Raw genomic sequence first — 22,635 nt, 5'->3', positions numbered from 1 at the left:
TTTCAGAAAGCCTACAATTAGAGGTCAGATAATCTTAATTTACTGGCTTTATTCAATCAGCTAAGCAACTGTGTCACAAATTCTGCTTTCCATGGGGTTTGTCCCTCCCTGGACACCCTGTCTGGATTAGTCCTTAGTATTCTTAAACTCTTTATAATTATAAGTGAAATCTATTCTATTACAAAAAGAAATACCTGGATTTTCATGATCTATCTCTGGTATATATAGTCAAAGACCACTAAAAAATAAATGTAAGGCTTTAAAAAACTATCAGCGAAGCACCAAATCATAGAGCTCCTTGAAGTTTCCTGGTACTCCTGTTCTCAGCCAGGATTGCTAAGTGTTAATCAAAGGCTTTTTATGCCTTTTGTTTAAGGTGGGCTGGTGATCAACTGCTATTTTTAGGGAAAGTGCTGTCTTGTGTCTCAGCTCACTGCTTGAATACACACTCCAGTGTTCTCTTTGATAAGCCCCTCAAAGCAGAGAAATCCACAGTGCTTTATTGTAAACTTACACATGGCTGAAGAAGAGAGTGCAGGGAACAGCAAGATATTAAGTCATATTGTCAGGGACTGGTCTCTAATACTGTTCAAATCTCACAGGAATGCAGAACTCTACTTAAGGTTGACTAGACTGGAGCATGTAGCAATTGATGATTGACATTTATATAAGAAACACTAGATTTGTGTTCTTTCTATTGAAATAGTGTCTAAAATAGGGCCAGCAAATGATCATTTTAATCCTCCCCTCCTTTTCAAAGGAAAGTTGAAAGCAATCATTGTCTAGGCCCAAAGACTTAACTATATTATCTCTACTCTTTGGATACTCAGATTAAGTAATAACCATCATTTGCAGTGCTACATGTAACTAGTTTTCATCCTTATTCTAAGCAGATTTTTCAAAGGGAAATGAGGATATTGGCTTTTTCTTGTATATGATAACGTTTAACAAGGAGTTTGTGTACATTATTCAAAGCACATAGATTCACTTTTGGAAATTCTGTCAAAGCAGGCAGCTCTTTAGTGATTATTGACTGACAATTACTCTCAAAAGAAGATTACAAAACATATTTATGTCTTCCCTGAGCATAAAATACTGAATCAAAATTTCACACCCTCAGATTTAACAGAACTACAGACTTATTCTTTTTGTTTAAAAATTAAAAAAGAAAACTTCATTTAGCTGAATAGTGACTTAAGGAAATGGGCAATGTCAAGTCATTTTACGCAGATTATATAAATCTAATGTAAACACAGTTCTATGGATTTTCTGTCCTTTGCAATTAAAGGCAATTCTGTCATTTGCCATTCCAGTCAGCAATCCTAATTATCATTTTGTGTGTGTATATATATATATATATGGAGAGAGAGAGAGAGAGAGTCTTTCCATATAACCACATTGTTTTTTACACTCCACAAGGAAAGCATTAATACTTATTTGATTTATTTAAACTCAGTGACACATAGTGTTATATTTGTGTGGATAGGTGGGAAGCATTAAATTAGTGCCTCAGAAACTTTAATTTGCTTGAGAGTCATCTAAGGAGCTTATTTAAACACAGATTCCTGGGACCCACTCCCAGAGTATCTGATTCAGTAGGCCTAGGGTGGGCATAAAAATTTGCATTTCTATCAAGCTCCCAGGTATTGCTAATTCTGGCTATTACTCTGAATAGTAATAGGCTAGACAACATAGGAGAATCAGCTATTCAACGGTAGAGAGAGAAGTGGAAGGGATGGGATAGGTAAATATTATAGTATCTACCTGTAGTGGGTTGAATAGTGGCCCCAAAAATATATGTCCATCTGGAACCTTAGAATGCGACCTTGTTTGGAATAATGGTCTTTGCAGATGTAATCAAGGTAAGGATAGTAAGATGAGATCATCTTGGAGATGGGCCCTAAGTTTAATGAGTGCCCTCACCAGATACAGACTTCCATCCTATATTACTGTAAGATAATACATTTCTCTTGCTTTTCTGTTTGTGATAATTTGTTCCATCAGTCCTAGGAAACTAGTGTACTATCCAAGCTCCTACTACACCATGATGCTCAGTTCCCTCAGTCATATGCTGTAAACAAAAAGGGTAGAATCTGGACACTGGTCCAGAGGTGAACAATGATTGAACAACTAACTGGCAAGCAGAGTTGGATATTTTCTGATATGTTATTTTATCTTCCCCCAAATACTTTGAGGTAAATAATTTTTGGTATCATTTAACAAAAGAAGACCTTAAAATGCCAAATAGTCATTTAGGCCACAAATATTTATTGTTTATACCAGACTCTTGCTGGCTATTGGAGTGGTCAAGTGACTTGCCAAAAGTGACACAGCCAGTAAGTGCCAGATTAAGCACTTCACTCTAGATCCTGTTATACCAAATTCTGTGCTTTTCTCCATCACATTTTATCAAAGGCTCATACCAGCAAGGCACAGAGCATTTTGGCAAATACTGACTTGTTCATTTCAGTCACTGTAGAATATTTAACGAAATAGAAAAAGAATTTATTTTTTTCAACAGGAATCTCTGTGATTTATGGTAACTGTTTAATGGTATTTCCATTAGTAACAATACAGTACTTTTCATTTGTTGTTATCTTTTAATCTTATTTCCTCTTGTAGTAAACCTTTTTACTTTATATTTAAACGTGCAGATAATTTAAGATGATACTTACTAACAAGATAGAAATAATAGTTCTACATTGTCTTTGGAGATGGAGGTCAGTGATTCAGACAATATTTCAATATTCTTTTTTTTTGAGATGGGGTCTCCCTCTGTGGAGTACACTGGTGCAATCTTGGTTTCTATGAATTTATTACAAATTTTAGTTAGCTACCTTTTGGGTTTTGATTTCACATGTTATTGCATTTTTGTCAGTGAATGTGGTCTGTAAAATAGAGATTACTTTAATATTTTTGAGACTTCCTCTGTGACCCAGTAGGTGGTCAAATTTATAAATGTTTCAATGTTGGAAACAATATGTATTCTTTAATTATTCAATGCTAGTTTTAATATATGTTCATTATATTAGGCTTATTATTTGTGTGGTTGAATTATCATATTTACTGTATTTTTTCTGCTTTATTATTTTTTGAGAGGTAAATTGTATAAGAAATTTTAAGAGAGGTAAAAAAACTGTAGATTCAGTATTTTCTACTTGTAATTCTGTGTTTTCACTTTGTATATTTTAAAGCTACGTGTCTTAGTTCATTTAGTGTTGCTATAAAGGAATACTGAGTAATTAATAAAGTAAAGATTTATTTGGGTCAGGGTTCTACAGGCTGTACAAGAAGAATGGTGCTGGCATTTGCTCAGCTTCTGATGAGGGACCCAGGATGCTTCCACTCATGATAGAAGGCAAAGGGGAGTCAGCAGGACTCTTTTTAACAACCAACTGTAGTGAGAATTAATAGTCTGAGAACTCACCCACAAAGGAGGGCATTGATCCATTTATGAAGGATTTGCCCCTGTAACCCAAACACCTCCCATTAGGCCCCACCTCCAACAGTGAGGATCAAATTTCAACATGAAGTTTGGAGGGGACAAACATCAAAATTATTGCACTAATATTTTAGATAATAGACAGGTCAAGACAATTATACTTTCTGAGTGAATTTTTTTTTAGCATTTAGTAATAACCCTTTTTATCTCTGATTATGCTTTTTGACTTAATGTCTACTTTTTTCTGACATGAATATAGTTACATTAGGTTTCTTTTGTTACTTTTGTTAATAATTATAAATATATTATATTCCAGCTCCTCACTTTCAATCTTTTTTTTTTTTTGAGACAGAGTCACACTCCATCACCCAGGCTGTAGTGCAGTGATGCGATATTGGCTCACTGTAACATACACCTCCCGGGTTCAAGCGATCCTCCTGCTTCAGTCTCCTGAGTAGCTTCACCCTCCTGAGTATTACTGTTGTGTACCATCACACCCAGCTATTTTTTGTACTTTTAGTAGAGATGGGGTTTTACCATGTTGGCCAGGTTTGTCTTGAACTCCTGCCCTCAAGTGATCTGCCTGCCTTGGCCTCCCAAAGTGTTGGGATTATAGCTGTGAGCCACTGCCCCTGTCCCTTTCAACCTTTCCATGTCACTCTGTTTTTTAAATTACAGATTTATTGAGATTTAATTTGTATATCATATAACTCACTTTAAAAAAATGTACAGTTCAGTTTATTCAAAGTTTTGCAGCCAACATCACTAGCTAATTTTAGAACAGTTTTTTCATCACCCTGAAAGGAAACTTTATACCCATTAGCAGTCACTGCCCATTTCCCATCTACCCCTTTTCCGTGGTAACCATGCATCTATTTTCTCCTTCTATAGATTTGCCTTTTTTAGACATTTTAGATCATATAATACTGTGGCCTTTTGTGTCTGACTGTTCATTTTTCATCTATATTGTAGCATGTGTCAGTACTTCATCATATTAATGGCTGAGTAATATTTCATTACATGGATATACCACACTTTATCCATTGGTGGACATTTGGGTTGTTTCTACTCTTTGGCTATTATAAATAATGCCATTATGAACAATCATGTGCTCATTCTTGTATGGGCATATGCTTCTGTTTTTCTTGGGTATATACCTAGGATTGGAATTATTAGATCACAGGGTAACTCTAAATTTCAGATTTTGAGGAACTACCAAACTATATTCCAAAGTGGCTGTACCATTTTATATTCCCACCAGCAGTAAATAAAGATTTCCATTTCTTCAATCCCTGTGAACACTTGTCATTTTCTATTTTTTTTAAAAAAATATTAGCTATCCTAGTAGGTTTGAAGTGGTATGTCATTGTGGTCTTGATTTTCATTTCTCTAATGACTAATGTATTAAGCATCTTTTTCTGTGCTTATTGGCTGTTTATACGTCTTTTTTGGAGAAATGTCCATTCAAATTCATTGAGCATATTTTAATTGACTTACTGTATTTTTATTGTTGTGACTTCTTTACATATTCTAGACACAATTTCTTATCAAATATGTGATTTGAAAATTTTTTTCTCATTATATAGATTTTTTCACTTTCTTGATTGTGTCCTTTACAATTACAGAAGTTTTAAAATGTTGATGACATCCAATTTATTCTTTTGTTGTTTGTGTTTCTGGTGTCATATCTAAGAAACCATTAACTAATCCAAGATTATAAAGATTTGCCCCTGTGTTTTCTTCTAAGAGTTTTAACTTTTATCTCTTACATTTACATTTTTGGTCCATTTTAACTTTTATGTATGATGTGAGGTACAGGTTGAACTTCATTTTGCATGTGGATATCCAGTTGTCTGAGTACTATTTGTTGAAAAGACTATTCTTTTCTTATTGAATTGTCATGGCAACCTTGCTAAAAATCAGTTGCCCATATACATGAGAGATTTTTTCTGGACTCCCAATTCTATTCTATTGATCTATTCTTCTGTTCTTATTCCAATACCATACTATGTTGATTACTGTAGCTTTGTCATAATTTTTGAAATCAGGAGATGTGACCACCTTCTTTTAACCACACCCTTTGTAGTTGTTCCTTCTAAAGAGTATATTGCCCCACTGCATGCCTTTGGCTGAACTCTGTGACCTACTTTGGCCCATGGAATAAGGTAGAAGTGACAGTGTGATAATTCCAACCTAGTCCTTAAGAGGCTTTGTGTATTTTGGCTTTTCTTTTGACCCTCTACACTAACCCAAGTTTACCCAATGGTCTTAGGAAAATGCAAGTCATGTAGGGCAGAACTACCTACCTCAGCCAACCCTAGACCTACAGGAGAGCATTCCTAGCTGCTTCACTGTGTATCAGAGATGCCCCACCAAACCAAGAGGAACCTCAACCAACCTGAAGACATAAGAAAAGAAGCCACCAGTTTCTGTAAGGAAAGCCTAGGATCTTCCATGAGAAGATGATGATGTACAAATTTCTTATCTGTATTAGTCATTTACAAACACTGTGCATGTCCATTGAGGATTAGCAGGGATTGAAACAATTAGAACAGAATCTCTACTCCATGGTCACTAAGGGAAGCAAATTGAATCTCTACCACCTGGTAGCTACACTCTGGAACTTGTAGCCTTTTCAGCTATCAAGATGAGAGTCAAGGCTAAGAATCTACCCTAGATGTCAAGAAAGACCCTGGGCATAATCAATGCTGAAATGAAAAGGATCAACACTGGAGAGAAAAGAGGGGAAGAAGTAAACATAATGACAATCTGGAAGATGAATTGAATTTCATGGCAGTAAGGGAACTCAGGAAGTCATTCAACTATCTGGGTGTGAACCAACTAGGAGCAAGTGTCAATTCTTTATATGGGTCATATTGTTGGATCCTCCCTCATGGGAACTAATATCTTAAAGTGGGTTTTGAACAAAATTATGGAACTTGAAAATATAGCAAATGAATATACATAATGTAAACAAGAATTTAAATGGAAAGTACTTCATTTGAAAAATTTTTTCAAAAATGTTTTCAAAAATGTTAGCAGCAAATTCTAATAATAAATGTACTGAATAGACAGGCATTATCTGTCTATCCAAGTATTAACTCTATGAATTTTTCTATCCATTGAAGTACATATTTTTAGACATAATAAAAATGAATTTTCTTTAAAAAAATACAAATTGTATTTCTCTTCTTTTGGTGATTATCCTTAAATATGAACATGCTTAATGGGTTTAACAATTTAAATCTGATCACCATCACTCTTCTTCTGAGTAATTCAAGGTTCTTAAGATGCTTTCACCTTTGTCTAACCCCTTTTCCTCTTCCATTCAGTTGTCTACTTTTGTAAATCCTCTTTGTTCTTTACTCCATTACCAATTTGTCTTTTTTTAGGTCAGTGTTTATTTAGATTTATATAATGTTGAGCACTTAATTTACTTATCTTCACTTCTTTTTGATTTTTCTAGATTAATGTTCTTCCTCCAAAGTACATTCTGTAGTAGCTCTGTCAGCAAAGTTCTATCTTTTTAGTTCTCACTCTTTTGAAAAATATTATTTTAAAAATTGTAATTTTTTTCATAATCATGGAAATTAACAATCACAAAGGCAGAGAAAATAGTATTAAACCTTTTTATACTGCTCAGTCTCAACAAACACACACATATGGCTACCTTTTTGAATTACAGGTTTATTGAATATTGTTTAATTGAAGATATGTTCCTGGGTATTGTTTTGATATTGTGCCTATTAAAGCCTAATTGTCTTACCTTTATAGCTTGGCACCATGGGCTTTTACAAATTGACATGTTTAATTCTGGAAAATTCTTTTTTTTTTCTTCTTTGAGACAGATTCTCGCTGGAGTGCAGTGTTGCAAGCTCAACTCACTGCAGCCTCTGCCTTCAGGGTTCAAGTGATTCTCATGCCTGGCTGATTTTTTTTTTTTTTTCAGTAGAGACAGAGTTTTGCCATGTTGAGCAGGCTAGTCTCAAACTCCTGACCTCTGATAATCAACCTGCCTTGGCCTCCCAAAGTGCTGGGATTACAGGTGTGAACCACCACACATGGCCTAATTCTGGAATATTCTTAGTCATTATCACTTCAAATATTTGATCTTCCATTTTGTTTCCATATTATTCTTATGGAATTCCTTTCAGAAATATTCTTGACCTTATCATTCTATTCTCTGATTCTTAGCTACTTTTCCAAAAAGTATTTTTGTGTCTCACTGCTATAGATTTGGTGATCTCGTCAAATCTACCTTCCAGAATAGTTATTCTTTCTTCAGTATATCTAATCAGCTCTTTAATTCATCCATTGAATTTTAAATTCAATGACTTGACTTTTTTTTTTTAATTCTAGAAGTGCTATTTGGCTTTTTTTAAAAATTCTTTCATGGCTTATAGATAGTATAGAAACCTAAAGTTGTTCATTATAGTTTCTAATCCATTTTAACCCTTTAATAACTTAAATATTTATTTTTAATTTAGGTTTATTGCTGTAATACAAACATACAAAATGAAAATCATAAATGTAGATAAAATTAGGTGAATTTTTTAAAATGAGCATTCCCTTCTAACCAGCGCCAAATCAAGAAGCAAATCATTTCCAGAACCCCAGAAGTGTTCTCATGCCCTCTTCTAGTCACACTTCCTACCTCCAAGGTAACTGCTATCCTGACTTGTAGTGCCACAGTTTAGCTTTGCCTGTTTTTGAGTTTTATGTCAACTGAGCTATACAGTGCAAATATAATTATTTTATGGGTTTTTTCTTCTCCAGATGATCTATATGCTCTTAATACTTGTGAATTACAAAGACCGTGTATACATTTTTACATTAATTTCTTGGCTCTTTTGCTTACTTTTGTCTTAGTGATTTTAGAAGTCCTGGATAAGTCTTCGTGTTAATTATTCGACTGGGAAATCTCAGGAGACATGAAATTGGATTTCTCACTTTAATGGTATAGACTTAGTGTTTTCATTCTTTTAGGATTATTGCTTTTTGCCATCTAATTCCCCATGTCAGACTGCGTACTACCTTATTGCTTTTGTGTCCTCGTGAATGAAGATTTTCCTATTGTTATGGACAGGAAAAAATCCTTGAAGTCCCTGGGCTTTATGGAACATTATTAGCACAGCTCTCTAACCAGTGTCACCCTCAGAGCATGTCACTTATCTTTGCCTGGACATGAAAAGCCCAGCTCAAAACTCCTTTGGCCCCTTATCCTGGTACAAATTTCTTTTGGACCTTCACTATGTCAGTTTCCACCTATATATTAATAGCTTTGCATTTCATGTGCTTCTGGCATCTGATTTTTTTTTCTTTATCTAAACGTTATATATGTGTGTACAACTTTAAAGTGTTTTTATTAGTATTTTTATATGTTTGTGAAGTTATGTAAGGGGGAGCGGGTAATATGGGAGGTACACATCCAAATCAGATCAGTTTAGCACTCCTGAAAGATGAGCAGATCCATGCAATTGCAGTGACTATGCAGTGGTTGACTAGACGTAAAGATGTTGTTTAGGGCTATCGGCCAGGGTGTTTCTTCTGGCCAAATTACTTGAACTGCATGGGGCCCATTATTTTACTAAGCTGATTTTGTCCTATATGAACTAACTCATATTTTTGTTTTTGTTTTACAGAAGCAGATTTCTAAAAATAATATTGAAAAGAAGAAGCCCAAACTTAGAAAAAGGAAAAGGTATACTTTTTGAAATTAAATAGTATTATGATAAAATTGAAATATATATTGGATTTAGTTGTTGCATGACCTTTCTCATAATCCTTGATTCTGTTTCACTTGGAAAATACTGTGTTTACAGTTTTCTAAAAGAATTAATAGAATTATAAGTAGTAGTCTTAGAAGTAGGGAAAAAGGTTTATATTTATGAAATATTTTGAAATGGGACTTAGAGATTAATATCTTATGAGCAATCAGAAGAGAATTAGGTTTTTAGTTTAAAAATAGGTAATTTAAACCAGAAACAGGTTTTCATAATGAACTAATAAGCCACAGATGACAAGTTTTAGTGTTTGTCATTGAACCAGTCATTTTTTAAAGAATGGTAATCAGTGCTGTGTTAGGAGGGGTCCTACTCAAAAACAAGGACTGACACTAATAGGTAGCCCTTTTCTTCTTCCTTGTGCTTTTTCAGAAGATGAATAACTAAAGTTTAAAAATGGACTTTCACTGCCTTATTTCATTACACTTCACACTAGCCCTATCAAATAGTTAGGAAGTATATTATAATCTCCATTTTAAAAAATGAAGAATTCCTGGCTTGGAGAAGTTAGTGACTTTCTCAAGATCTTATGGTTAGAGAAAGTACATTTGAGCAAATTTTTTTCTGACTCTGTGTCAGCAACATAGAGTCATGGAAACAGTATGGATTTTGCAGTCTGACCGAGTTTAGTTCTGCCATGTTCCACCATTTACCTAAGTTGTCAAACTTCTCATTTTTCTCTGATATCTCAAATTTTCAGTTTCTTTATATAATGACAGTAACAATTAGTAGTTGTTTTGGAGGAGGATTATGAAAAAGCCAGTGTAAGGTGCTTGGTAAATTGTTAATGCTTTGCACCTAGTGAGAACTCAAATCAATATTAGTCTTCTTTGTTTTTCACTGCAGCATAATTTCTTACTACATAAAACAACCAAGAGAATTACCTTAAGAAAATATATGTATTTATAATCTACAGTTACCAATGAATAGACATAAATGGCCATTTAAATATACATGATTGATCTTTTGAAACTAAATCTGTCTAATTCTTTTTCTAGGAAAGCAATTTTAAAATGCGCTTTTGAAAATGTTTGTTCTGATGATGCCTTATCAAAGGAAAACATGGGTATGTGAAAGCCTGTCCTGCTTTTAGTTCTTTAACCTCTATTTAATTCCACAGAATGTAGCTGTTGTCCTTTGAAGGAAAAAAAAGCTCTCGTGTGTGTGTGTATATATACACATATACACATGTATACATATGTATACATTTTTACGCATATATACGTGTGTGTATATATACACACATATATGAAAAATATTAATGAATCATTTTTGTTATTGATTTACATACCAGAGCTTTTAAATTTTCTTTAGGTTTCTATTTCCTTGAATTAAATTTTCTCTTAGTCATGTATTTAATTTTTTAAAATAACACACCAGGCCAGGCACAGTGGCTCATGCCTGTAATCCTAGCACTTTGGGAGGCTGAAGCGGGCAGATCACTTGAGGTCAGGAGTTCAAGACCAGCCTGGTCAACATGGTGAAACCCATCTCAACTAAAACTACAAAAATTAGCTGGCCATGGTGGCATGCACCTGTAGTCCCAGCTACCCTGGAGGCTGAGGCAGGAAAATCACTTGAGCCTGGGAGGCAGAGGTTGCAGTGAGACGAGATCGCGCCACTGTATTCCAGCCTGGGCGACAGAGTGACAGAGCGAGATTCCCTCTCAATAAATAAATAAATAAATAAATAAATAAATAAATAAAGCAGCAGCTGTGAGAAGAAATACCAACAACTATACATTTCAATCCAGACTTCTTCATTCCAAACTTACTGGGATCCTAGGAGTGCCAAAGGGAGAGAAGAAAGAAAAGCAGGAGCCTGGGGCTTCCAACTAAATTGTCCTCGGTTAGAACACAGTAGAGTGAATGTGGAATGCAGGGAGAAAGTTTTGGTTTTCAAAGGGAATTTCCTCCTTCTACATTTTCTTTAGTCTTGAAAAGCAGTAAAATGCTTATTTGCAATGTGGAACTTTGGCAGTCATGTTCAAAGCCCATTAAACCCTGAGGAGTTATCAGTGATATATTCCCTTTTCCTTGAAGTCACTCCCAGGGGATGCTATGGCATTGCATTTCAATTGGCTAAATAAGTCAGTCGTTGTAGTGTTATTAAAAGAAAGGAAAGCCAGGTGCAGTGGCTCATGCCTGTAATCCTAGCACCTTGGCAGGCTGAGGTGGGAGGATCCCTTGAGCCCAAGAGTTAAAGACCAGCCTGGACAACACAGTGAGACCTCATCTCTACTAAAATTAAGAAAATAAAATAAATTAACTGGGCATGGTGGCACATGCCTGTAGTCCCAACTACTGGGAAAGTTGAGGTGGGAGGATGACCTGAGCCCAGGAGTTTGAGCTTACAGTGATCTATGATTACGCCACTGCACTCCACCCTGGGTTACAGAAAGGATGAAGTAGTTATTTTTTAAAAAATAACTTGTTTTTTTAGACCCAGAATGTAAAATAGGAAAACTTTTAGATTCTAACACTTTTCTTTTAGAAAACAAAACCAAGTACTTTTTCCTCCTCATCACTCTTCTCTTTTATTAAAATACCTTCCGAATTTCAACATTGACATAGCCCTGCAAATTTATTTAGGATTTTTTTTTTCAGTGCCAGCTTTGGGGTAACCCAACCAGTAGCTACTATATAAGAGAATGTGTTAGTCTTTTCTTGCATTGCTATAAAGAAATACCAAAGACTGGGTAATTTATAAGAAAAGAGGTTTAATTGGCTCACAGTTCTGCAGGCTTTCTAGGAAGCATGGTGCTTGGCTCCTGGGAGCCTTCCCAGAAGGCTTAAAATCATGGCAGAAGGTAAAGGGGGAGCAGGCATGTCATATGGCAAAAGCAGGAACAAAAGAGGGGAGAGTTGCCACACACTTTTAAATGACCGGATCTCATGAGAACTCACTCACTATCACAAGGACAGTACCAAGGGGATAGTACTCAATCATTCGTGAGAAATCTGCTCCCATGATCCACTTACCTCCTACCAGGCCCCACTTCCAACACTGTAGATTACAATTCAACATGAGATTTGGGCAGAGACACATATCCGAACTCTATTAGGAGGAAACAGCTTCTTAAACATTTAATAGATAAGTCTAGGTGAAAGAAAACTCCATAAACATATATTTGAAAGTTTCTAAAATAGTGACTGAGTTATTGAGACAAACTGTGAATTATTTCTTATCAGGAATGGAAAAACAACACTGATTTATTTTTCTACATATTAATTTTTAAAAGCTAGATATGGGGCTAGACGTGGTGGCTCACGCCTATAATCCCAGCACTTTGGGAGGCCGAGACAGGTAGATCACCTGAGGTCAGGAGTTCAAGACAAGCCTAGCCAACATGGTGAAACCCTGTCTCTACTAAAAATACAAAATCTAGCCAGGCATGCTGGCGTGTGCCTGTAGTCCCAGCTACTCAGGAGGCTGACCCAGGAGAATGGCTTGAAACTGGGGGGCGGAGGTTGCGGTGAGCTGAGGTCATGCCACTGCACTCCAGCCTGGGTGACAGAGTGACATTCCATCTCCAAAAAAAAAGCTAGATATGGACTTTGCTATTACAGATACGTATTTTTTCTTTCATTTCTTTTTTTTTCTTTTTAACTTTCTCTGAGTGATAGAGTAGCCGTAATGCTACCACTTCACTCTCAACAATAAATTGAAACAAGTCAGAGAAACTACAAGATAATCAGTGTTGATAGAAGATGATTGGTCATGCAATCAGCAAAGGCATTCATTTTGTCCGTATCTTTGGAGGATATCATTGACCAATTTTGATAACATAGTTTGTAGATTACAATAACTGCTATTTTTTGAGAATTATTTTTTAAGTTCATTTACAATATAGGAATACTTATTTAGAAAAGCACACCTCCCACTACTCTGGAAGCAGAAACTGACAGCAGTCAGGTTGGTGTTGTAAACCCTAGTTGACTCGTGAAGTCATCCATTACTTTGTCTAATTTTGATCAAAAGGCAGTGTACGTATTTCTTCAGATCACTTGAAAAGAGCCTACAATGCCATTTGGCAATGATATTTATTATCATAAATTGATTGTATTTTAGCCTAACATTAGAAATATAAAGGTGTTTGTTTGCCGTTTTTTCTTTTACAGTATAGCTTCAAATCTATCATCTCAACAGTGTATTAAATGTCATTGTCAATTTCCGTAGACTCAGAATGTAAAGTAGGAAAACTTAACATTTGTGAGTGGAACTGGGGAATTGGTGTGAAAATAACCATGAGCAGTCATCTATTTAATTCCACAGAATGTAGTTGTAGTCCTTTGAAGGAAAAAAAAAGGTCGTGTGTGTGTGTGTGTGTATATATACACATATACACATGTATACATATGTATACATTTTTACACATATATACGTGTGTGTATATATACACATATATATGAAAAATATTAATGAATCATTTTTGTTATTGATTTACATACCAGAGCTTTTAAATTTTCTTTAGGTTTCTATTTCCTTGAATTAAATTTTCTCTTAGTCATGTACTAGTCAGGTATATAGTCTATTATATAGTCTATTATATAGCATAATGACTATTATACTAGTCATTATATAGTCAGGTTACTAAATAAGAAATCTATCTTAAAGAGGGTGTTAGTTTTATTAACAAAAGTGCTTCAATAAAAAACGTACATTCCTCTAGAAAATCCTGATTTGATAGACATGGCATTGTTATATTTTTAAATAAACTCTCCAGGTGATTATTATGCCCACACAATTTTGAATGCCACTGTTTTAGAATCTAGCATTCTGTATTCTGTGTTCTTAGGCCTTAGCAGTAACCCTAGAACATAGATCTATGTGGATGCAACTAACATGTTAATTACAGGTTTTGCTTGTTTGTTTTTAAACATGAGAACTTTTTATAAGATGTGGAGTTGCTTATCAAAAAGCTTGTTTCAAACTATTTTGAAAGAGGTTTTCCATAGAGAAAACCTAAAATTGACTAGGAGGAGGTGATAGCTAGGAAGGCTTATTAGCCTATGCCTGTTTTCTTGTGTTCCTGCCCCTTAGTAGGTAAACAGTAAATATTTGTTGATTGAATATGAAAGTGCTTGGGGAAAGCAGTAAATATTGACAGAAAAATTATTTTCAAGACAAACCTGTGTTGTGAAAAATATAAACTAAAAGTAGCTTTTCCAGTACTGTAATGACAAGAACCAAGAAATGAAAACCTATTTCATAACCTGCTATGATTTTATTTAACATTATTTAGTAAGTACTTTAGCAGAATTTTAAATTTTCCTACTTATGTCCTCCTTGGGTATTTTCATGTTCCATGACCTTTCAGCTGCTCTACTAGGTGGGATTTTTGCTGACTTGCCCATGAACTGCAGATAATAGAAGGTGGTATGTTAGATTTTACTAACTAGTGGAAGATGAAGGGATGTGTACTCACGGCCTTTCTCTCTGAATTACGTTGTCTTTGGAAGAGCTTCTCAGATGCTCCATCTGCCTCTGGTGCAAGACAACAGGCATGTGGCCTCCCTTCTTTGAAGCAAAGGCTTCACTAGGCCTTCTATAAGATGAAAATGTTTGTTTTATTTAAGTCAAAAATGCAAATGCATATTTTTAATCAATAGTTAAGTCTACAGTTATAGTAGGCTTTTATTTCTTTGGTGGGGATATTGTTTTATCTCAGCAAGGTCAATGAATTACCAGATTTTTTTTTTCTCCTTTTTTTTTTTTTTTTTTTTTTTTTTTTTGAGACGGAGTCTTGCTCTGTTACCCAGGCTGGAGTGCAGTGGCGCAATCTCGGCTCACTGCAAGCTCCGCCTCCGCCTCCTGGGTTCACGCCATTCTCCTGCCTCAGCCTCCCTTGTAGCTGGGACCACAGGCACCCGCCACCACACCTGGCTAATTTTCTTGTGTTTTTACTACAGATGGGGTTTCACCATGTTAGCCAGGATGGTCTCGATCTCCTGACCTCGTGATCCACCTACCTCGGCCTCCCAAAGTGCTGGGATTATAGGCATGAGCATGTCACGGTGACTTTTATAATACAAAAAGACTTTTATAAATGCAGTATTAAAAAAAAATAGATTAAGCAATTAAGATGTGTTGCCATTTGGATTAGGAAGGCACTAGCTTGTGTTCAGCCTAGCCACTTAATTACAAAACTTTTCCTTTTAACAGTAGTTTAATAATCTGTAGTAGAGATTGGCAAACTGTGGTCACCAGCTGCTGCCTGTTTTTGTAAATAAAGTTTTATTGGAACATAGCCACTCTCATTTGTTTATGTACATGTCAATGGTTTGTGCTACAATAACAGAATTGAGTTGTTGTCACAGACCATCTGGCTCCCAAAGCCTGAAATATTGGCTCTCTGTCCCTTTAGAAAAAAATTTGCTGACGCTGTTTCTATAAATAATATAATTTAGTTTGGTGCCTTTAGCCCCTAATTTTAAAAAGTTCTAATAAGCTTTTGATATTTCACTTCTACTTTATGGTTTATACATAGCAAGACTATTACCTACATTTTTTGAGGAAGAATTGTAAAAGATTCACGTTGATATTCATAATAATTTTGTATCAGGAAGAAGTCATGTAAGAAAATTATATGAAACATTTATATTTTACCTTGTAGCATTTAAAAGATTTCTTCTTTCTGAGTAGTTAAGATTATGAATTAGATTGAATTAAGTGAGATGTAGCATTTTTTACTGTATTAATCATGGTTTTTTTAGTTGTATCTGAGACGGAAGTTTTACTAAAAGAGTTGGAGCAAATGCTACAGCAAGCACTGCAACCCACAGTCACACCTGATGAGTCTGAAGAAGGATATGGAGAGGAAATAAATACGGGAGAAAAGGTAATATTGATAATTATTTTCAGACATAAATAACAACTTCAAATTATTTAAACAGAATTTTTCCTCATTGTACATTTTAAATATATAAAAAACTATTTTTATGTCTGAAATTTGAGTCCTTGGTTATCATGAGGTAAATAATAAACTAGTAGCCTGTTAAGAAATCAAAACACATCTATCAGTATTTGAAAAAAAAAATCTGTGTTTAAGCAGAGGAGTTCTTTTAATTTTAAGTCTTTGGGATTGGAGCGAAGAAAGACGGATGATGCTCACTGTAGCTGAAGTAGGCCACTCCAGAGAGAATTCCCCCTTGCTACCAATCTTTACAGTCAGGAGAGGGGGCCAAGATAACAAGAGCTCACTGGAAAATCTGCCCTGTCTGGGCTATGCACCGAGATAATCTCTACAGGGACAAACCTTATCATTAACATACTGGAGGTAGAATTTTTCACTGGAATAAGTTTTACTATTTATATCTAGACTCATCCTTTTTTTATTTCTTTCATTTGGCTTTCTATGTTGAACTCAGAAAGGCCAAATATGCTTACTTTATTCAATGTCTCTGCAAATAAAATGAGAGTTTGTGATACAAGGCTCTGCCATTAGTACAGAGCAGTGATGTGGTAGGTATGAGAAAAAGAAGTCATAGGGTAGACACTTTCATGTGCCAGTGCAGCTGTTCCCTAACTAGGAAAAAAATGGCAGTGAGGAGTTCTGTAACCCTAAGGCTTTATTCATTCATTTATTTAGATATGCAGTGTGCCTGGAGTCGAGAGAGCATATTGACACTGACTCTGAAATATAATCCTGTGTCCCAGTCCTGGTCCTGCCAATAAGGACTTATGTGATTTGAAAAAGTGGCTTATCACTTACCTCAGAGGATTGTTTTGAGGATAAAATATGATAAACCAGGAAAAGTGCTTTCCATAGGAACAAACACCCCAGGTTTGGCTATTACTACAGATGAGAATTGGCAATGGCAGTTGCTAGAGGGAATAAGTGCTTAGATTTTCTTACTTCATCTCTCTTTTCCCACATTCACACTTTGAACAACTGCCTATCTCCAAGTCTGTCTGTTCCAAGATGTAGAAAAAGATGGATTTATAAATGGACAAAGGGGTTTACACCGTTAAGCAGACTGCCCAGTCGTATGATTTCATTCAGAATGTCAACAAAAATAAAGATTATTCGTAAACATGTCCTTTATTGAGTTAGAAATTAATAAAATATACAGAATGTACTACTATGGAGATGAATGTGCTAAAGGAAAGTAATATTAACATTAAAAACTCCTACTGAGTTGAAAAACATAACTTTCTTAATCAGCATCAGCAATATCAATTTTTACCTGAATGTGCATGGGTTGTAAATGCTACTTTTCCAGTTGGATTCCTTTCTAAAAAAAAAAGACTTGTTTACTATATATGGGTCTTTTGCAGAATAAGACCTGTAGATTGGTATCATACATCCTACATACGTATAATTAATATACAAATTATTCTTTTTCAGCAAATGTGTGTTTTATTTGAATACCATATGGTTTTGTGTAGTGTTTTTCAGTGTTAGCAGTTTCTTTTCAAAAATACAGCCAGGTTGATCTTTAGAGCGATGTCCTGGAGCTTTTACAGGCACAGAATTGACTTCTGTTTTGCCATTATAAGTAGTACCTTGATAGAACAGAGAAATACTTCTGATTTTTATTTCTTAAGGTAAAATACATAGTTTTAACCCATCACCAGGCAGGAGCTTGCTTTTGTTTTAGATTCTTGTATTATTTTATTCTTTCAAACAGCATTTCAGAAGTGTAAAAATTAGCTATTTTAACTGGCTAGTGGGCAGGTGAGTGCCTCCTGGTTACTGAAACATAAGCACTGTGCATACTGAGCTTTGTAAGTCTGGCATTCATGCCAGATTCAGGATATTTAGGTTCTTGTTCACTTTTAAATGAGGAGAATAACGGTGAAACCAACTAGCAAAGCTGGAGAAATTTCAGTTTAAAAGTAAATAAATAATCACATGTTGGAATTTATTTACTGTTATTAGAAATAATTAATTTGTCTCCCAAAAGCAACTCCACTTAAAGCTGGAGATATGTTGTTTTTAGGAGAAGGTGGCCTCTTATAAGGTAAATACTCCAAGAAGAGACCCCTAAGAATTTTAAAGTCCTGAGCACGTTGACTCTCTGAGCAGACATTGTATAAGCTGTTTTCAAAGTTGTGAACTTGATGATGTTTTCATCATTCATTTCACCTATGAGGTTTCAAGTGGATTATCTCAGGCATTTACATCAATAGATGAGAATAACAACATGGAAAAAAGCTTATACACATAGATAATCAAAACTCATTTCTATTTGTCATTGAAATGTTTTATGAAATTATTTTCCTACATAGAGTCACCTTCCTAATTATGTTCTTCTTAAGCTAATATTAACATTGGGTGACATGCCCTGACTTGGCAAGCAATCGGAGGAAATAAATTTTAGATTTTTATAAATCCACCTGAATAATTCACAAATTGAATAATCCATATACAAATAAAATAGAGTTTACTGAAAAATTATTGGTATAAAAGTGTACATTTTTGATATGTGAAAATATTTATATGAACTACATATACATTTTTTCCCTTGAATTACATGGGAAGTGAACTCTACCTTTAATAAGCTCTGAAGTTATAAAGCAAATAAATCCACATATGCATTGTTTTTACTAGTGTCCTTTCCCACTAAGCAAGAGCAAATTATCACTATTTTTAAGAAATGCAGATGACCTTTTGACAACATGACCACAGAAAATGTGACTAAAACAGTTACATTTTAAGTTGTATTCCCTATAACAATAATGTAAAAACTAAAACAATGTAGAAAACTCACATAGAATCAGAATTACCACTTTTTTCCAAAGCATAAAATTAAAACTAAAAATATATAAGGCTGGGGAATAGACACAGACCTAAATAATGACTTTTTCTTATATAAACACATTCACCCTACATTGTACTATATATAGTGACTATTATTTGAACACTAGAATAACAGAAAAGTTTGTTTAGCTAATGTGGCTTGCGGAATTACTGACTACTTTATGTTTTGTTCCAGTAATCAGGTAAATTTGACGTAGTTCCGATTAATTATATGGTTGTTTTGCAGTTATCTAAATGCAGCCCAGAAGCTCCTGCAGGCAATCTGTTTGAAAACCACTGTGAAGAGGACTATCTTGTAATTGATGGGATAAAATTAAAAGCTGGAGAATGTATTGAGGATATAACTAATAAATTTAAAGAAATAGATGCTTTGATGTCTGAGTTTTAGAATACTATACATTTTTAAGTTAATTATAAAAATATTGGCATCTTTATATTTATCTGAAGTTAAAACCTTAAAAATGTTTGGTGAAATAGGTATAAATTATACCAAAGTTTATATTTGCAATAACTTTCTACTTCATATTTTGAGAATGGCCATGATTTTTAGAGCCAGTCAAATGGTATTTAAGTTAGTGTTAAAAATTTAGAATTAAAAAACCCTGATAGTTGTATTTATATATTTCTTGTTTGCCTTAATTTTTAAATGATTTGTGAAATTGCCTCACAAACATATGCTTTACAATGATTGTTTAGGCCGTTTATTCAAAAATGGATAACTTAAAATGGCTGGCCAAGCTATTATAAATCTCAGAGGTAATTCAAATCTAATAGACTTAGAGAATGTATATTTGTGGTGGAATCAAACTATTACAAAATAAAAGGAAATAATTTTTTAAATAATTGTTTAATAGAGTTGAAATTTTTCTTGTAAAACAAAATTTCACTTGCTACTTATACTAGAAACAATTATTTCAACCATGGTACCCAAAAACTGACTGCTTAATAGAGTCTCTGGGAATTTTGGAAGATCAAAATCCTGGACCCTTCCCTGCTGAATCAGTGTCTTTGAAGGTATCATCAGAAAGGTGGAAAAATGTGATTTAACGTGTATACAGAGAAGTTAAACATATTCATTATAAGAAATCTAACAATATAGAAAGTAAAAACTACATCATTTTTCAGGAATTCTCATGAACAGTTTTAGTAGATATCATTCTAGATCTTGCTTTACGTACACTGAAATGTGTGGGCATTCACACCTATCTTTAGTTCCTGCTCTAGCTCTCTCTGGCAGTACGGGGTGAGGAAAAGGGCATTCCAAGCACATAAAAACCAAAGCTTGAGGAGAGAAGTGCACGAGAGCATCACCACAGTGGTGAATTTTATTGTGAGTTGCCTCATACTGCTTTATCAAGGAGGCAGCACATGTATAGATATTAAAAACAAATAAGACACCAAACAACCAACATATCACTAAGGACTCATTGAGTGGGTTGCTTCTTTTAAGTATTTTTAGATTCTGTAATAATCACATAGACTGGAGAGTAGAGATAGACCCATAACAGTGAAATATCTTATTTGTCAAAGTAAAGTGTGTATGTATTTCTGTCCTCCTTGTTTTCCTCATGTATTCCTTAGCATTCTGATATTGTGTCATAGGATGTTGAGTTGTAAAGCCTGTCTGGGTTCTTATTTTACCTACTAACTTGTCTTAAGTCATATAACCAGTAAATAGAACTCTCAGAAGTTGAGTACATTTCTGTCAGGTTCCAGATCCCACGCCATTGATTACCATCTATAACGTCTTGATGAAGCTTTTAACTAGCTGGGTGGTGGAATGATAATCTAGTTTCCTCATGTGTAAAATGGGGATGGAACTATGTAAACCAAGCATTGTTGTGAGGAATAAATGAGATTCTTTTTGTGAAAGTGGTTTGTAAATCAATTTGATCTTCCGTTTTACTCTTTGCAAAGAGAACCAAGTATGTGTTTAAGTATATTGCAATTAATCATTACTGAGATAAAATGTAACTATACATTTGAAATGATGACTTTTCTTTCTCTTATATTATTTAATCTACTACCCCTCAATATCAGAGTTCCTTCTTTCTCATTTATAAAATTAATCTTTGGAAACCATCACAAGCAACATTATGCTCTTCTGTCTATCTTTTAAGGTACAGCTCACTGTTGAGTTTTAGAAATGGCTTTAAATAACTTTGCTTTCTTAATAGACATTCAGTTAAATAGGGAAAGGTGGGGGAAAGTCTTAGTTTTGATGAGTAGTGGCTGGTTTCTCTGTCATTTTGGATGCACTTCAGCAAATGGCCAAATGCCTTTTGCAAGAAAGACATGCTATTTTTAAGGATATGTTCCTGCAGCAAGTTGGAATTTGGGCCCAGGCTCAAAATAACTTAAAAACCAGGAAGTTCACCAAAATATTTAATCAGCATTAGTCTCCTTCATTGTTGACCCTTCCTTATTATGACATATAATGAATTTCCATAAATCTTAAATTTTATGAAATGAACTTCTTGCAATTTGCAGAGGAAAAGAAGAAGTCAGGAGAGAAATGTATTTATTTATTTTTATTTATTATACTTTAAGTTCTGGGATACATGTGCAGAATGTGCAAGTTTGATACATAGGTATACACGTGCCATGGTGGTTTGCTGCAGCCATCAACCCATCATCTATATTAGTTAGGTATTTCTCCTAATGCTATTCCTCCCCTAGCCCCCTACCCCCAACAGGCCCTGGTGTGTGATATTCCCCTCCCTGTGTCCATGTGTTCATTGTTCAGCTCCCATTTATGAGTGAGAACATGTGGTGTTTGGTTTTCTGTTCCTGTGTTAGTTTACTGAGAATGATAGTTTCCAGTTTCATCCATGTCCCTGCAAAGGACATAAACTAATCCTTTTTGATGGCTGCATAGTATTCCATGATGTATACATGCCACATTTTCTTTATCTAGTCTATCATTGATGGGCATTTGAGTTGGTTCCAAGTCTTTGCTATTGTGAACAGGGCTGCAATAAACATACATGTGCATGTGTCTTTATCATAGAATGATTTATAATCCTTTGGGTATATACCCAGTAATGGAATTGCTGGGTCAAATGTTATTTCAGTTCTAGATCCTTTGGAATCATCACACTGTCTTCTACAGTGGTTGAACTAATTTATACTCCCATCAACAGTGTAAACATGTTTCTATTTCTGCACATCCTCTCCAGCATCTGTTGTTTCCTGACTTTTTAATGATTGCCATTCTAACTGGCATGAGATGATATCTCATTGTGGTTTTGATTTGCATTTCTCTAATGACCAGTGATGATGAGCTTTTCTTCATATGTTTGTTGGCTGCATAAATGTCTTCTTTTGAGAAGTGTCTGTTCATATCCTTCACCTACTTTTTGATGTTTTTTTTTTTTTCTTGTAAATTTGTTTAAGTTGTTTGTAGATTCTGGATATTAGCCCGTAGTCAGATGGATAGATTGCAAAAATTGTCTCCCATTCTGTAGGTTGCTTGTTCACTCTGATGATAGTTTCTTTTGCTGTGCAGAAGGTCTTTGGTTTAATTAGGTCCCATTAGCTTTCATTGCCCTTGCTTTCGGTGTTCTAGTCATGAAGTTTTTGTCCATGCTTGTGTCCTGAATGGTACTGCCTAGATTTTCTTCCAGGGTTTTTATGGTTTTAGG

At 34.7% G+C, this 22,635-nt stretch overlaps 1 protein-coding gene across 1 annotated transcript in view; it reads left to right on the top strand.

Annotated features, from left to right (window-relative positions):
• The window catches only part of ZCWPW2 (zinc finger CW-type and PWWP domain containing 2), a 104,497-nt gene extending 84,663 nt beyond the window's left edge, over positions 1 to 19,834 (top strand). Inside the window, exons 6-9 of the mRNA XM_015132322.3 lie at positions 9,085 to 9,143; positions 10,224 to 10,291; positions 15,942 to 16,066; positions 19,218 to 19,834. Coding sequence (XP_014987808.3) covers positions 9,085 to 9,143; positions 10,224 to 10,291; positions 15,942 to 16,066; positions 19,218 to 19,379 — 414 coding nt within the window. The 3' untranslated portion in view covers positions 19,380 to 19,834. The remainder of the gene's footprint in view (positions 1 to 9,084; positions 9,144 to 10,223; positions 10,292 to 15,941; positions 16,067 to 19,217) is intronic.
• Positions 19,835 to 22,635: the final 2,801 nt, after the last annotated feature.

Source organism: Macaca mulatta, chromosome 2 (assembly GCF_049350105.2).
Source record: "Macaca mulatta isolate MMU2019108-1 chromosome 2, T2T-MMU8v2.0, whole genome shotgun sequence".
Classification (NCBI taxonomy): Eukaryota; Metazoa; Chordata; class Mammalia; order Primates; family Cercopithecidae; genus Macaca; species Macaca mulatta.
This window is presented reverse-complemented; position numbering and strand designations above follow the sequence as displayed.